At 37.2% G+C, this 16,845-nt stretch overlaps 1 protein-coding gene across 1 annotated transcript in view; it reads left to right on the forward strand.

The window, feature by feature from the left end:
* LOC121419992 (G-protein coupled receptor GRL101-like) overlaps window positions 1–12,963 on the forward strand; it is a 41,022-nt gene extending 28,059 nt beyond the window's left edge. The window contains exons 9-16 of the mRNA XM_041614501.1: window positions 1,392–1,463; window positions 3,173–3,244; window positions 4,199–4,270; window positions 5,398–5,469; window positions 8,926–8,997; window positions 9,308–9,379; window positions 10,001–10,072; window positions 11,706–12,963. Coding sequence (XP_041470435.1) covers window positions 1,392–1,463; window positions 3,173–3,244; window positions 4,199–4,270; window positions 5,398–5,469; window positions 8,926–8,997; window positions 9,308–9,379; window positions 10,001–10,072; window positions 11,706–12,885 — 1,684 coding nt within the window. The 3' untranslated portion in view covers window positions 12,886–12,963. The remainder of the gene's footprint in view (window positions 1–1,391; window positions 1,464–3,172; window positions 3,245–4,198; window positions 4,271–5,397; window positions 5,470–8,925; window positions 8,998–9,307; window positions 9,380–10,000; window positions 10,073–11,705) is intronic.
* Window positions 12,964–16,845: the final 3,882 nt, after the last annotated feature.

Consider the following 16,845-nt stretch of genomic DNA (forward strand, 5'->3'; position numbering starts at 1 on the left):
CCAGCAGGAAGTTGTTTTGAATGAAAATATAAAAATCATACCAGCATAACACTGACAAAATCATCAAAGTCGGGTTAAAAATAAGAAAGTTATGACGTTATAAAACTTTCAGTTATATGCACATCCTGGTATGCAAATGAGGAACCGATGACATCGCCAACTATGATAATGATGATAATAATAATAGATTGCATTTATACCGCGCTTAATACATGGTGTTTCTAAGCACTTTACAAACGATTAAGTAACATACTTTAAGAAATATTGAGCATTTACCCAACAAGAAAGGAGATGAACTGTGTGAAGTATTATAATGTTACAAAAATAACGAATTAGGTAAATTAGATAAACCAGCCTGCTAAAGTTGGAAATACAAAATAATGATAATGATAAAAGCAACAACTGGATTAGTTAAGTTAAACATGATGAATTACCATAAATGCAGTATATTTGAATAATAAAGCATTGTGTCGTGTGGTCCAGTGGTTAGAGCATTGGACTCATAATCGTAAGGTTGTGAGTTCGAATCCCAACTCTGCCATTGTCTCCACTTTGATAAAAAGGCCCGAGAGTGATATCTGTCATCTATAACGTCAGCCACTATGACTGATTAACCTAGACGTAAAATGTTTCATCGGTAATTGGTTTTATACCAGCTTGGCGTTTACCAGCAAAATGCTGTCCTGCCGAGTTCCTACGGGAGTCACCACAAACAGAAACAGAAACAGTACCATTGCGATACATATAGAAACAAAAATAAAGGAATATTCGGTTGACATTGACAAGATTAAACTAAAACTTAAAGGAAAAATTGTAAAGGGAAGTTTTGAGGGAGTTTTGAATGATTCGAAAGAGGGGGCATCCCTAAAATCTATCGGAAGGTCATTCCAAAGCCTGTAGCAAAAACACTAAACGCCCTAATTATATGAACAATGTTCCTCATTATAAGAAAATGTAAGAGCAAAGTTAGATTTTCCCCAAAAACTATGGGGTTGGCAAATTCGTTGAACCTTTGTGATTCATAAAGATGCGTTATTACTGTCAAATATCCACGCTTTGAAATATCAAGATATCTATTAATAACAAAATACATAAGAAATAGTGAGGATGGTAAAATAATCGACTTTCTCATTTGCATATCACTGTGTTGTGCATAATATGTGTGTGGATGTGCGAGTGTGAAAATAGGCAAATTTTCGTACGTTTATGCTTTTTTTACACCCAATTTAGATGAAGTTTTCAGTAAATAACATTTGATTTATCACCTCTTTTTTTTATTAAAGTCCACTTATTGCATGGACGGACTCGACATTAAAACAAGTGATGTTCTTTTTTTTGGGGGGGTACCTAAACGGTCCTGTGTTATACTTGGTTTTCTTTTATTTTTAAAGGGATATATCAAATAACAACATCACAACTCTAAGGGAAAATGCCTTCTCGGGATTGACCAAGCTTTATAAGTTGTAAGTATACCTCAAACTACACCCCGTCTCATACTTGATTGAAGGGGAGTTCACCCTGACAATTAGTTTGTTTTAAAAAAAAAGTAGAGAGAAATATGAAAAATATTGATGAAGGTTTGATGAAATCAGTCAAAATAATGGAGCTATGAATTTTAAGTGTGAAGACTGGGAGGCAGAGGTTCGAGCCGTATTCGTGTCTTTCAGATAATGACGTTAAACGTCGCCCCCACGGGCAGTAGCGTACATAGGATTATCCATGGGGGGGGACAAACCGTCCGCCAAAGAAATTGACAAGCAAAAAAAAGGTCTTCAATTCCAAATAAAGGATTTCGTACCAGAGAAAAAAATGGCAAGCCAAAAAAAAAAGTCTTCAAGCTCGTCAGGGGGCCAAAAAAGGTCTTGAAGCTCGTCAAGGGGGGGGGGAAGGGATACGTCCTTTGCATGGGTTGTCACTATGTTATGTTTATGTTGTATTATTTTTTTCTTATGGTTCTTTGATTTTGATGATGATCCTTATATGTCAGGATTTTATATCAATAAACTTTTGAATTTGAATTTGAATTTGGGTTGTGACTCGTCATTGGGGGCAGACTGCCCCCTCCCCCATAGGTACGCTAGTGCCCACGGGTAATCAGTCATATCTGATTGAGGTTTGATACATGTCTGTAAAAACTCAACTGCACACGTGGCATATACACTCCATATGTCGTGACCGAGGCCGAAGCCATTAAGATCAGCTAATATTCCTAGTAGAATAAACACAGTGTCCAGCGGTGTGTGCCACAGTGTGTTCACGGTGTGGAACACGATGCGAAATCACCTTCACACTGTTAAATTTGAGCATTTCAAAAATACCAGTCACATATTCGCAATGTGAACACGCCGTGAACAGTCACACAGTCGAGGTGTCCACACTATTCCAACAGTGTGGATAATATTTTCACACAGTCCGCTATGTGAACATACTGTGATCGCACTGTGTGGTGCCGATCTATCCATCCCGTTTCCTCGCTCCGTAGAGCATGTAGAGTGCTATACGTCTTCTATTTCCAAACATATTTGTTCTCTAATATTCATACAGTATTATAATTACATATTATTCCTTTAAAAAAAGAATGAAACCTTTGGAACAAGATAGCTTGTGTGAAAACAGAGAAATCAAAGAAACAGATCAACGCAGGTTGGGAATAATCGGACAAATAATGACAAAGTTATGAGCATTTGAATATTGCGATCACTAATGCTGTGGAGATCCTCAAATGGGCAATGCGACAAAGATGAGTGATGTCACTTGTGAACAACTCTCCCCATGAATTTAGTATATATTTCACTTAAACTGCCTCTTTTATCACATCTTTTATTAGATCATGTATCATTTCTATAAGAGGGCATGTAATGCAGATTTTTAAAGAATACATCATGGATAAAGAGTTTGTATCACCCTACGAAAAATCAAAAAGAGACATTTTTGTGATATTTTATAGTCCATCAAAGGGAAAGTTGTTCACATCCTTGTCGCATTGCCAATAAGACGATCTACATATAGCATTGGTGATTGCAATATTCAAATGCTCATAACTTTCTCATTATTTGTCCGATTTTTCTTAAACCTGTGATCTTATTCTTCGATTTTTCTGTTTCGACACACGCCTAATTGTTGCAAAAGTTTCATTCCCCTTTAATCTATATCTTTTTTCGTTTCATTAAAGAAATATTCTCAATAATTTAATCAAGCACATTGAGAGAGGTGCCTTTGCTGGATTGTCATCGTTACATGAACTGTGAGTTTTTATCCGTCCTTTTCTGGAGGTATCACCAATTTAAATTGAATGAATATTTTATACAAATTAACGAATTATCTGCTATAGTTTAAAGTATAATAGTTCTTATCTTTAAGATTACAGTTCTTGTTATTATCATTATTATTATTATTGTCATTATTGCTACTACTATTATTATTGTTGTTGTTATTATTATTATTATCATAATTATCATTATTGTTATTGTTTCTATTATTATTAATGATATTATTTATTTTATTATCATCATCATTATTGTTGCTGTTTTATGTTATCATTATTATCACCATTTCAAAATAGAAGAAATAATGAAATGATAAGGGAGCCCTGAATAGGCATGACATTGTTGGTCGGGCTACTTGCAAAAGGAGAGTTAATCAACACACTCAAATAATTAATGTTATATAAATTGCTGCTGTAATCGATATGATTCTTTATTTCTCGATATTTTCATAGTTATCATTGTCGGTAATCGTTATTTTCGATCATGTCGGAATTGATAACCTGTAATGTTTATTGCACTATCATCGGATTTGGCATTTATTTATTTTTATGGATTATGTTTTTATTTTACCAATTAAACCGAATTTTCATGGTGTATGGCTTATTTTCTGTAAGAAAAAAAAATCATTCAATAATTCTAAACGTATACAGCGACTTCCCCCTTTCCTAAGGTAATGAAGGCATGTACGCTAGGCCTATATATTGTTTATTGGATCCGATGCTATATTCAATGTATATATTACAAACTTAAAACTAAGCATAAATGTTAACATTATTAAACAAAGAAATACATGAATGAACGCAATTTGAACAAAATATTTAGCCAAATAAGGCACGAATGGACGCAAGTTCACATGAAAGCCCCTGATAATGTAAAAAACCTTCATTTATGATCGATGAATATTTGTGTCTGTATCATTTTCATGTTCAAAGTGAGTTGCAGACTAATTTTATTACAGACATCAATCGTGAGAACCTAGCGGGACTTGGCAATCTGACTTGGTTGTAAGTATTTCTCGGTAGAAAAAAAAATTATCGTTTGGAAATGACTTTTTAAAGTCAGGTATTTTTATGCTGGCACGTACAGGCCAGGGGCCCGTTTCATAAAAGGACTTAACACTGATGTACTGATGCAAAATTACAACAGTTGCAAGTCGTTTATGAAACGGCCCAAGGACTGGGGGTGGGGCCTACCTCATGAACGGAATGTCTAAGTTGTACTGGAAGAAGGAGTAGAAGCAGCAGCAACAACAGTGGTAGTAGTAGTACTAGTAGCAGCAGAAGTAATAGTAGGCCATAGAAGAAGAAGTAGTAGTAGTAGTAGTAGTAGTAGTAGTAGTAGTAGTAGTAGTAGTAGTAATAGTAGTAGTAATAGTAGTAGTAGTAGTAGTAGTAGTAGTAGTAGTAGTAGTAGTAGTAGTAGTAGTAGTAGTAGTAGTAGTAGTAGTAGTAGTAGTAGTAGTAGTAGTAGTAGTAGTAGTAGTAGTAGTAGTAGTAGTAGTAGTAGTAGTAGTAGAAGTAGCAGCAGCAGCAGCCCGGGGGGGGGGGCACTTCCATTGACGAGTGGATACCCTGCGCGACCATGCATAGTGTCTTGAAAAGCACCCTTATACCCGTATTTTCCACATTCTGAAAATGCACCCCTTAACAAGTATTGGCGTGTGAAACCTTACCCTAAACAAGTATTAGGAACAAAACGATACTTTCGGCAAATATTCCCTGAAATGGTCGTCGGTCGTCGGTTTTCATTTGGTTTATAGTATGACCCCACCTTCCACACGTCGCGCAAATCGGACTCTAAACACTTAGCGTTGGAGTAAGTACATCCTTTATAAAACATTTTAATTTCGTTTTATCATCCCCGCAAATATGATCCTAAACACGTAACTTTTCTTGCGAAATAGCTACCCTTTTTTCATTATTTTTGCGTTTTTGACACCCGTATCACGTTACGTACGTAACGTGCCCTATCTTGAAAAAGACATCCTTTTTACGTGTTTTGGGGGGTCTCGCATGGTATCCACTCGTCAATGTAAGTCCCCCCCCCCCCCGGAACAGCAGCAGCAACAGTAGCACTAGTTTAGAAGATATACCATTGTTGATTTTTTTTATCATTAAATTCTTTTGTATAGGTACCTGCAGAACAACCACCTCACAAACATCAACGAAAGGGCCTTTTCGCTGTTGACCGAGTTGCGAGTTTTGTAAGTAAAATAGTATGGGAAATAGGAATGAAATATTACAGGAAGTCCTTTGCACTAGCACAGATTAAAGGCCATGCCCCCCCCCCCCCGCAAAAGGATAAGTAAATAGACAAAGAAGTAAATAAATGAATGATATGAAAAATAAGATAAAATCAGAACCAAGACAAAATAAAAAGGGCAACCATTGAAAAAAAGGGAAAGGAGAATGGTGAAATATTTTATTTCTGTCAGAAACTTGGGTTGCTGTATTACATAAATGATAGTTACAGACTCGCTGGCTTCACTTTCTCGAGGCTTTTTGTGATTATTACCTTGAAACTGCGAAAGCTATCTTTCTTTTGTCACATAAGAGTCATTTCTTTGATTGCCAAATGTGCCTAAATTGTTAACTTTGTAACTGTAAAACTATTAGTAGCAATATGTCAAACATTTGTATAATTTAGCTAGAGGTAAAGCCGGGGTAATAATAGGCACCTTTCGCAAATCTCTACAACGCGAGATTAGAGTCGGGTAACTAAAAAGTTAACGATCAATCATAGACTCGAATTTCTAGATTGATTATACATTACAGTCAATACAATCAAACGTAGAAAACTGTTTTACAATCATTGCCAAGCTTTGTGTTACAGGCCCTATAGATCTTGCTTTTCGTGTGCAAAGCTCTTTCATACGATACTAACATGCCATGCCATGCCATTTGCCTGCCTATGCTCGCGGCGGGACTGTACCTGTATCATGGCTATGACTCCAGCTGGCTGGAGACATGCGAAATATAGATTATGACATGGATAAGAAAATGTTTTTTCAAACAAATCAAGTACATAATGAGTAAGGAAAAACTTACCGAATTAGGCTTAGATATAGATCATTTCAGTCCATCGAATCGATATTGCATTTAATGTGCATTATTTGTGGATCACCACCACCGGCAATTGATTCCATGGGTCAGATCACCTCTCAAGCGGAATCATTTCCCATGCGTTGACTTGTACACAGCATGCAACAGGCCATAAACCGTCTAAATTTGCGGAGTTTTTTTTCTTTTGCCCGCACCTTCTACATAAGCGATATGCCTCTTGCACACAATGTAATGGGCAGTATGTTTTACTTTTCCGCAGAAATGGGGGGTTTGCCGGGGGGTTTGCCGGGGGGTACACTTCCATTGATGAGTGGATACCAGGCGCGATCATGGGGTTTCGAAAAGCACCCCGGAGACAAGCTAGGAAATGTGTTTTCCAGATTATGAAAATGCATCTCTCAACAAGTATTTGGGTTGTGACGCCCTACAAGTAGTGGAAATATATCCCTATTCAGTATTTTAATCATTGTTTCTCACACCCTCATAACGCTACATAGGCCTATACGTAACGTACTTACCCACTCTTTCCCTTTTTACGTGTGGTCGCGCCTGGTATCCACCATTCAATGGAAGTGGGTCCCCCGGGCGGCCTCTCGAGCTCTGGGATGAACCAAATTTGGATTTGGAAAGTCGTCCTAAATCAGATATATCGCTGTTGTCATAGTAATAGCAACCAGAATTTTGCACACGAAACGCAAATTGAATGTTTCCGTTCCACATGCGAAACGAAAAAAAAATCTCATGTCACACAATTTGCATTACAGGACGGAGTTTTACGACCATGACGACGGGCCCAAAAGTCTCTTCCAAAATGAACTACCGTTCTAAATAAGCGTGCGCGTCCTCAAACCAAAGGTCGGGAGTAATGATAACGACGCGCCCCGGAATAGATTGTTTTTTCGCTATATGGCGCTATACAGATGCCCATTATTATTAGTCGTAGTATTGGTGTCACGCGGGTAAAACATTACCCATTGACTCTTGTGTTAAAATGACACTTTTGAAAAATTCATCAAAAATAAACGTGAAATAAGAGGGTCAAATGTTTACTACCATTGGATAAGATATATATCTGCCATTCCATATATATCTGACCAGAGAAGGGTTTCGTAGCCAGCTCATTTTTAAATAAATCACCATTTATGAAGATAACTATGATGGGATCAGATTTATTTACTGAAACAGTAAAATATCCCTAATTCTTCCGCCAGTCAAAAATAATTCCAAGGTCATTGATATATCTTCCCAATTTGGGCAAAGTAAGTTCAGTACTTACCATTTCTAGGATCAGTCTTAGATTGTAAATTATATTCATACACTTTTATCAATCAGCAATATCAAATGGAAAAAATCGAATTGGTTGGGTCGAACGAATATCCTTAGCCTACCTGTTGTAATTGGGCCCATGGAACCTATATATATTGAAATAGTCTGAGGTATGGATATACATTCATCACTCCATAAATTAAGGCCTGCAGGAAAAGAGTCCGGAAAAGATAAGAGGAATGCAGTTAAAACAAAACTGTTCAATAGTTGATTCCCGTATTACATTCCATCACAGATTAAGAATGTTAAGACCGTGGGATTATTATTCAGAATAACTCCATATTTAGATCACGAATTAAACATTTCTTCATATTCAGATTTATTTCCAACAGAAATGACAAAAATATTGATACAAATCATTTTCATACATTTATTCTAAATATTTACGATACAAATAAGTGTCATTAAAATCATATGAAAAACAATGATAATTAACATATAAAGATACATGTGTATACAAAATATGGTGAATTTGTAGTCAAATTATGATATATAATTTAAATAGAAAAAAGGAGTATCTGTGGAAATGGGAGATTCACTCAAAAGCATAGCTTGTAAAATGTGAACCCCCATCAAGGAAGAGAAAATAGGAGAGAGAGACGCAATGGTTGCTATTTGCCTACGGAGACTTACTGAATAGATTAAAAAGAACAAGACAACCCACACAACAAGAGATTCAAGATTCATTCAAGATTAAAGATAACTTATTGTCATGCATAAGAATACACAAATTTCGCTTTGGGGCATTAAGTTACAAACATGAATACAATAAACAATGGCATAAATAATACATTTAACAAACAATCATAACTGTTAAAATATGTATTGCGCAACTGTACAAGAGAAAAGAGAGAGAAGGTAAGGGGAAGAATGAGATCATAGAGGATAGATGAGAAAAAAAGAAGATATTAAAAGAAGAGAAGTCAGAGAGAAATAAGACAATGCAATTGTGCAACCTACTTACACAGTACCAGTCACACATCTCAACACCCGTGTACCCGTCCTACCAGAGAACGATAGAATATCTAATTTACCAACAAGACAAAAATCATGTTGAATTTTTCATATACTCTCCCCATATGTCATGATCATTAAAAATCATTAAATGTTTTCACGAATGTATTGTTTTGTTTTATTTCTAAGTAATTTCTATTGCATCCTTTCCATGATGATGTTGAGATGTACAAAATGTATTTACTTTGCAGGTACATGTATTTTGGAATAAATGAAATGAATCAAACCGAATATGAGTGTGTGTTTTTCTTTTGCAGGTATTTGTCAAACAATTCCATCCGAAGCATAAGAGAGAATGCATTTTCGGAACTCCATCGGCTCGTGTATTTGTAAGTTTGTTCATTTACTCTATTGTTTTTAGATGGGCTGGTCAATTACTTAATTGATAATTGTAGATTACACTGCGACGCTTCCACATGCATTAAATCTTTACAGTTTCACAATATACCACCATTATTTTAATTTGTCTAAGTTCAACTTCTCAAACCACAGAAAACTGTTCGACCTTGACGTATATCATATGTTTTGCATACTGTTGTCGGTAGAAAAAATGCTTCTAATGATATTTTTGATATCCCATGATATCATTATGATTTTCTTGAGTTTTAACATTTTCTTCGATGTTTTCGTTTTCTTCAGGGACATAAGCTACAATCAGATTGCAAGGATATATCATCGTTCATTCCTTGGTCTTGCCAATCTTAAATATCTGTAAGTTTCTGCTTCTGTTTCTAGTCATGGTAACTTCCGTAGGAAATCGGCAGGACAGCATTTTGCTGGTAAACGTCAAGTTGGTCAGCTGGTATATAACCAATTACCTATAGGAAACATTTTACGTCTAGGTTAATCAGTCATATTGGCTGACCTTATAGACGACAGATGTTACTTTCGGGCTTTAAAAAAAAAATCAAAGTGGCAACAATGGCATAGTGGGGATTCGAACTTACAACCTTGCGATTATGAGTCCAATGCGCTAACCATTGTGCACTGGACACGTAAAATCACGTTAAATCAAGCAGAGCTAGCAAACTAAATGGGATGTAATGTCAAAGGCAACCAATTGAAATGAAACAATCCACAAAATGAAGTAACAAATGGCGGCACCAGGATCTTTTTAATGGGGGGTGAAGTGGGGCAACTCCCCCAGACCCCACCTTGTTGCCGCCACTGTCCGTATCGTTTGGGGAATACATCGGTATGTGATACGACTTAATCCAAAACTTGTATTTTGTTTTAGGAGAAACTCAACGATTGTTTGGATATTTTTACATTTTTTTTCTAATCGATGTTCACCTTGTTTTCATCAGGCCCTTTTCCATCTCTTTTCTTAAGTCTTCTTTTAGGTAGTGTCCCCGAGGAGCTTCATCAAAATGCTTTCGATATCTTTACATCCCTGGATGTCGTGTAAGTAAGCCTTGTAATATCCTCAAATTTTAATGATATTGTTAAAAGGGAAAGTTGTTCATCAGTGACATCACACATATTTGTCGCATTGCCAATGAGAGGATCTCCATAGCATTAGTGATTGAAATATTCAAATGCTCATAACTTTCTCACTATTTGTCCGATTTTTCTCAAACTTTCTTTATTCTTATTCTTTGATTTTTCTGTTTCTACACAAGCCTATTTGTTCCAAAGGTTTCATTCCCCTTTAACATTATTTTATACCCCATTTATCTACCTCACACTCTCCCCCTATCTCAATTTCACACACACACACACGCACTCTTCATTTCTTTCTAGTCTTTATTTCTCTATCGCGTTCTGCATGTGAATTTTAGAAAAATCATGACATTAGATTAAACAAAATTGATACAGAATTACAACCAATTGAAATACAGAGTATACAACCAGTAGACATTCTAGGGCGTTATATTTTAGACAATGTATGGATGAACATAATCTTAATGTCATTGAGGAAAAAATGCTGCCACTGTGAGGTATATGATATATCATTGCGAAATTCGTGTGTTTATTTCATTTTGCCTTGAAAATGGTCGTGATCGAAAGGGCAACTGAATGAGACAAAGTCGGTTTAGACAGCGATTCACGGAGATTTGCCGGCCTTCAAGTTTAGGCTGGTCGTGATTGAGGGCGGCCTTTAGGCATCAAGGTCGGCGGCCTCATGGACACCTATGTGACATTTGCAGTGTCCTCGGGTTCGAACATCTAGGCCTTAAAAGTGACCATTATCATGATTATGTGTTAACTTTAATATCCAATGGTACTTTGCATGGAATCCTTGATATTGACTAGCATTTGATCAAATTTTCCATGAGAGTTACCATCGGATGACAAAGTTAATGTTAACGGGGCCTTAGTCTTGGCCTTGTAGGTCTGAAATATAATAATAATATAGGGTATTTATATTGCGCACATATCCACCTTGTTAGGTGCTTAAGGCGCTCCTATATTTCCCGGCTAAGCTAGGCGTTCATAGCGCACACATCTTTTTAAGGAATTACTTCCTACCGGTACCCATTTACCTCACCTGGGTTTAGTGCAGCACACTGTGGATGAGTTTCTTGCTGAAGGACATTACGCCATGGCTGGGATTCGAACCCACAACCCTCTGTTTCAAAGTCCGAAGACTAATCCACTGGGCCACAACGCTGGTCTCGAACCATTTGCCTCTCCCTGTGGAATAGGTCCTACTGACAAGGCCATGAATTATTTCAAAATTTAGAAGTCAATAAATCTTAAGTTTTTAGTGTAAATTATCGTAGTGCTGTGGAATTGGAGCCTTTCATTGACCTCGAGGACATTACATGATGTTGGTCTTGTCCTTGACCTCGATGCCTATCCCTTGGCATTGACCTTTGACTCGGATGTCTGGAGCCCATGGCCTAGCATGCGTCCTCGAAGTTCTGGACTCTCTAATAGGCTTGGGCTTCGACTTTCCAATTTTCTGCATAACACTGCCCTTCTCCTGTCCTGGCTTTATTTCTGTTTCAGTTCTTGTCCAGATGGAAATTTTAATTTTAAATGAATGCAACTCGTCAAAAACAATAGTCTCTCATTTTTTTCTCATTTTTAGAATTACTTCAGACAATCGAATTTGCTGCATCTTCAAGAAAAACATCAACACGACATGCAGGAGCAATACTCCATCACACCCTCTGGACAAAGGCTGCGAAGCTCTGTTTCCCAATCATGCACTTCGTGTAGCCGGCTGGATCCTCGGACTGTCGGCTCTAATCGGAAACGCCGCAGTAGTCCTGACCCGCGTTCAGGGGAAGACAATGCGAACCTCTCCGGTGCAGAATAGTTTACTGATCAGCCTTGCGACTGCGGATGGGCTCATGGGGATGTACATGCTTATCATTACGTCAGCAGATACATTCTATGGACGTAGCTTCTTCTTAAGCGCATCCCGCTGGCGGGAATCGGGTCTCTGCAATCTGGCGGGATTCCTCGGTTTCGTGTCCTGCGAGGCTTCTGTCTTCACCCTATGCCTCATCACCGCGGACCGACTGATGAACATAACGAACCCCATCAGGGGGTATAAGATCAAGACAAGAGCCTGTCGTCAGGTGATTATCGTCGTCTGGTTCTGTTCGATCATAACCGGTATCACCATTTCAATATTGCAGTCTGAAGTGAAGGGATTCTACGGATTATCAAACGTTTGTCTCGGGTTGCCGCTGCATACCGAACCAGGGAAGGTGACTGTTTCCTCTGAACCTGTAGAGGACGTCTCCGGAGCTATCAAAGATATCAAAACCAAATTTAATCCCAAACCAGACCAACCAGTTTGGTGGTTTTCGATCTTAACATTCATTTTTCTTAATCTACTCGCATTCATCTTCATAACTGTCAGCTACGTCGTCATGTTCATTAACATAAAGCGCAGTTCCCGCGCAACTCGAAACACCGCGCCCAGTCAACGAGAACTGCAAATAGCGCGGCGGATGGCGGTTATCATAGTCACGGATTTTTGTTGCTGGATGCCGGTTATTATGATGGGTATCCTAACACAAACCGGTGCTATCCGCCTCCACCCGTCGGTCTATGCCTGGACTGTCATCTTCATTATACCTATCAACTCCAGCCTTAACCCTTTTATTTATACGTATATGTTTTATTTCGATGGTAAACCCAGTAACTATTTCGGATCATCGGGTTCGAACAATCATGGCGCCCTCAGCGTACGGAATGACAGGATTGAAAGAGAACAGAGAAGAGGGAGAATGACGGAACTTGATAGATTAAAATAGCCCACAATGCATTAGCAGTGGACACCCACAGCACAACATTTACAAATTCGGCTTATTATTATTATTATTATTATCATTATTATTGGTTTTATTATTATTAATAATAATGTTGTTGTTCATATTTTAGCTTCAATGGAACTAAAGAAGTGTTTGGTGGAACACCAATCCTTAGCCGCTGATCTGGCCTTGCATTACATTGACCGTTGTTATGGCAACCTGTCTTTGTAAGTTTGGGAAACTTTTCCTAAAAACGCTCTCCTTTCGAACATTTTAGATACATCCGACACTAGCATCTTTACAGTATTTTTGTTATTTATCGGTTATTGTGTTATATTCGGTTTAATTTAGTAAAAAGAACGCTTTGAAATTTTGGTCTAAAATGCTGGATGTATTTATATATGAATACAATAGTGTGACACAGAGTTATATTGACTGTGTATCTTTATAATACGATACAGATAACTCCAGGCCCTCAAACCCCTACAAAATATGGCGACCGTTGTTTTTCCTCAATTGCCCCTTGTCTGTTTGCTTGAAATTTATTTTTTTCGTTCAACATGTTCAACATAATACAACATAATCAATTATTACTTAGATTTTACATATATATACATTTTAGACACACGTATCATTTACAATCTCTTTCTGAATATAAAAAAAGCATATGAAAAATATCATTTAACTCAATTTCGGAACGCAGGAGACCGTCGTCATGAGCTACCTGCTTGATGTTGACGACGGCCTCAAGGTAAAAAAAGCGACATGTAAAACTTACACATTTTTTAACAAGAGGCATGAGGGTGTAGTGCAAGTGCAAGTGTAGTGCAAATACATTAGAAGAGGAGGGGTCAAAATTCATCATTAAAAAAATACAAGTATAGTCAATGTGGCGGATTTGAATACAATGATATTAGGTTGCGCTTCATAGTGGCTTTAAAGGAATAAAGTGAGGAACACATTTTTGTATTTTCGGGTAAATTGTTCCATAAGTCTGGGCCATGGTGTCTAATTGATTTATGAGTTATTAATAACTTTGGGTTTGTTAGGTGAAAATTTCCAGAAATACGGGTAGGGTATGTGTGAATTGTACTGTTTAGATTAAATAAATTTTGAAATGAGGAGGGAAGTTGGTGGTTTTTGTATTTGAACATAAAAACTGCAACTTGCATGACATTCAAATCAGAAACCTTCAATGTTTTGAGCTTACAGAATAGTGGATCATAATGAGAAAAATAAGAAGATCCTGTACAGATACGAAGAGCCCGCTTTTGTAAGGTGAGAATAGGGTTGAGTTTGGTAGTTCCACAATTGGCCCAAACAATATTACAATATGTTATGTAAAGAAGTACTAGTGTATTGTATAGTAAAAACAGAGTTACTCGTGGTAACATATACTTTAACTTATTAATAATTCCCACGCCTCGAGAAATACATAGTGTAACATGATTTATGTGATTATTCCAAGTTAAATTCTCGTCAATAATGACACCCAGGAATTTCGACCTTTGGAATAACCTAGATTTTCACATTCATAATGTTAATTCAAGACCCTTCTCAAAATCTACCTCTTTAATATATAATTCACAGTTGTGGGTCGGTCGATTGGAGGTGCACACCAGTTTTGACAATTGATATTAGTGGTGTCATGTATTTCTTTCCTTTCTTTTTCTCCCAAGTATAAACAATGAAAAGAATAAAGTGCACTTAAGCGCCTTATTAATGTTATGTGTTATTATTATTTTCATTAATTTAGAAAAATGAGTAACATTAAGGTCGTCATTTCTTTCTCCCTTATGAACATATCTTTTTGCCAAACCTGCATTCACAACCTATGTGTTCACAGTGTGTTCACAGTGTGTTCATAGTGTGTTCACAGTGTGTTCATAGTGTATTCACAGTGTGTTCATAGTGTATTCACAGTGTGTTCACAGTGTGTTCATAGTGTATTCACAGTGTGTTCACAGTGTGTTCATAGTGTGTTCACAGTGTGTTCACAGTGTGTTCATAGTATGTTCACAGTGTGTTCACAGTGTGTTCATAGTGTATTCACAGTGTGTTCATAGTGTGTTCACAGTGTGTTCAGTGTGTTCAGTGTGTTCACAGTGTGTTCAGTGTGTTCATAGTGTGTTCACAGTGTGTTCAGTGTGTTCATAGTGTGTTCATAGTGTGTTCACAGTGTGTTCATAGTATGTTCACAGTGTGTTCATAGTGTGTTCATAGTGTGTTCACAGTGTGTTCAGTGTGTTCATAGTGTGTTCACTGTGTGTTCATAGTGTGTTCACAGTGTGTTCAGTGTGTTCATAGTGTGTTCACAGTGTGTTCAGTGTGTTCATAGTGTGTTCATAGTGTGTTCACTGTGTGTTCACAGTGTGTTCATAGTGTGTTCATAGTGTGTTCACAGTGTGTTCAGTGTGTTCATAGTGTGTTCATAGTGTGTTCATAGTGTGTTCACAGTGTGTTCACAGTGTGTTCATAGTGTGTTCATAGTGTGTTCACTGTGTGTTCATAGTATGTTCATAGTGTGTTCACAGTGTGTTCATAGTGTGTTCACAGTGTGTTCATAGGGTGTTCATAGTGTGTTCAGAGTGTGTTCAGAGTGTATCCAGAGTGAGTTCACAGTGTGTTCACAATGTGTTCACAGTGTGTTCATAGTGTGTTCACAGTGTGTTCAAAATGTGTTCATAGTGTGTTCACAGTGTGTTCAGTGTGTTCATAGTGTGTTCATAGTGTGTTCACAGTGTGTTTATAGTCTGCTCATAGTGTGTTCACAGTGTGTTCATAGTCTGTTCATAGTCTGTTCATAGTGTGTTCATTGTGTGTTCATAGTGTGTTCACAGTGTGTTCATAGTGTGTTCACAGTGTGTTCATAGTGTGTTCACAGTGTGATCCCGTTTGTGTGTGGAGATGCCGTGGCCGAGTGGTCTAAGGCGCCTGGCTATACATGAAAAAGTCCGGGGCTCGATCCCCGGCCACGGCAGCTATGCCCGTGAGGAAGGCATTGAATCTTCAATGCTCTTTTATCCTGCTTTCAAATAAATGGAAATGCTACATGCATTATTGGTAACTAGGTGTGAACTTGTTTAAAAAAAAAAAAAAAAGTTCCCAGTATGTTCACAGTGTATAAATGATTCACAGTTGTGGGTCGTTCAATTGGAGGCGCACATCAGTTTGACAATTGATATTAGTCGTGTCATATTTTTCTTTCCTTTTCTTTCCTTTTCTCCCAAGTATAAGCCATAACAAGAATACTGTGTCCTTAGAAATACCCGTAGTAAGCGCCTTAGAAATGTTATGTATTATTATTATTATTGCTTTTGTAAATACGCCTGTAATTTAATTAAGAAAAGTGAATAACATTAAGGACGTCTTTCCTTTCTCCCTTATTAAAATAAAATACCTTTTGGCCGAACCAGCATTACAAACCTGTGATAAACTTTCCATTCTTAGTATTGTTTTAACATTTAAAAAATGAAAAAAGAGGATCTTTTCTATGTCTTACCTGAAATAATGTTCATGAGTGGGCCAACAAATCATATTTTATCGCCAGCCTGATTTCCAACAGATTTTATGAGGTAGCATATTATTTATTACACATAATCGCAGACTTATAATTCATTGTTTAGTATGATATTGGCCTAGAGCAATTTTCCATTGTGATTGTACTTTTGTTTTTAATACTTCATTTTTAAGATAAGATTCTATTCAATTGTTCTGATTCGGAAATACTAATGGTGAAAACTGTAATTGATTATTGTGTAACCACCCTACTGGAAAGTGCGTTCCACAGTGTGTTTAAAGTGTGTTCTCAGTGTGTTCACAATATATTTCAGTGTATTTCAAAGTGTATTCATAGTATGTTCATATTGGGTTCACAGTGTGTTCACAATGTGTTCACAGTGTGTTTACAGTGTGTTCACAATGTGTTCACAATATATTTCAGTGTATTTCAAAGTGTATTCA

The sequence above is a fragment of the Lytechinus variegatus genome, chromosome 8 (genome assembly GCF_018143015.1).
Source record: "Lytechinus variegatus isolate NC3 chromosome 8, Lvar_3.0, whole genome shotgun sequence".
Lineage (NCBI taxonomy): Eukaryota > Metazoa > Echinodermata > Echinoidea > Temnopleuroida > Toxopneustidae > Lytechinus > Lytechinus variegatus.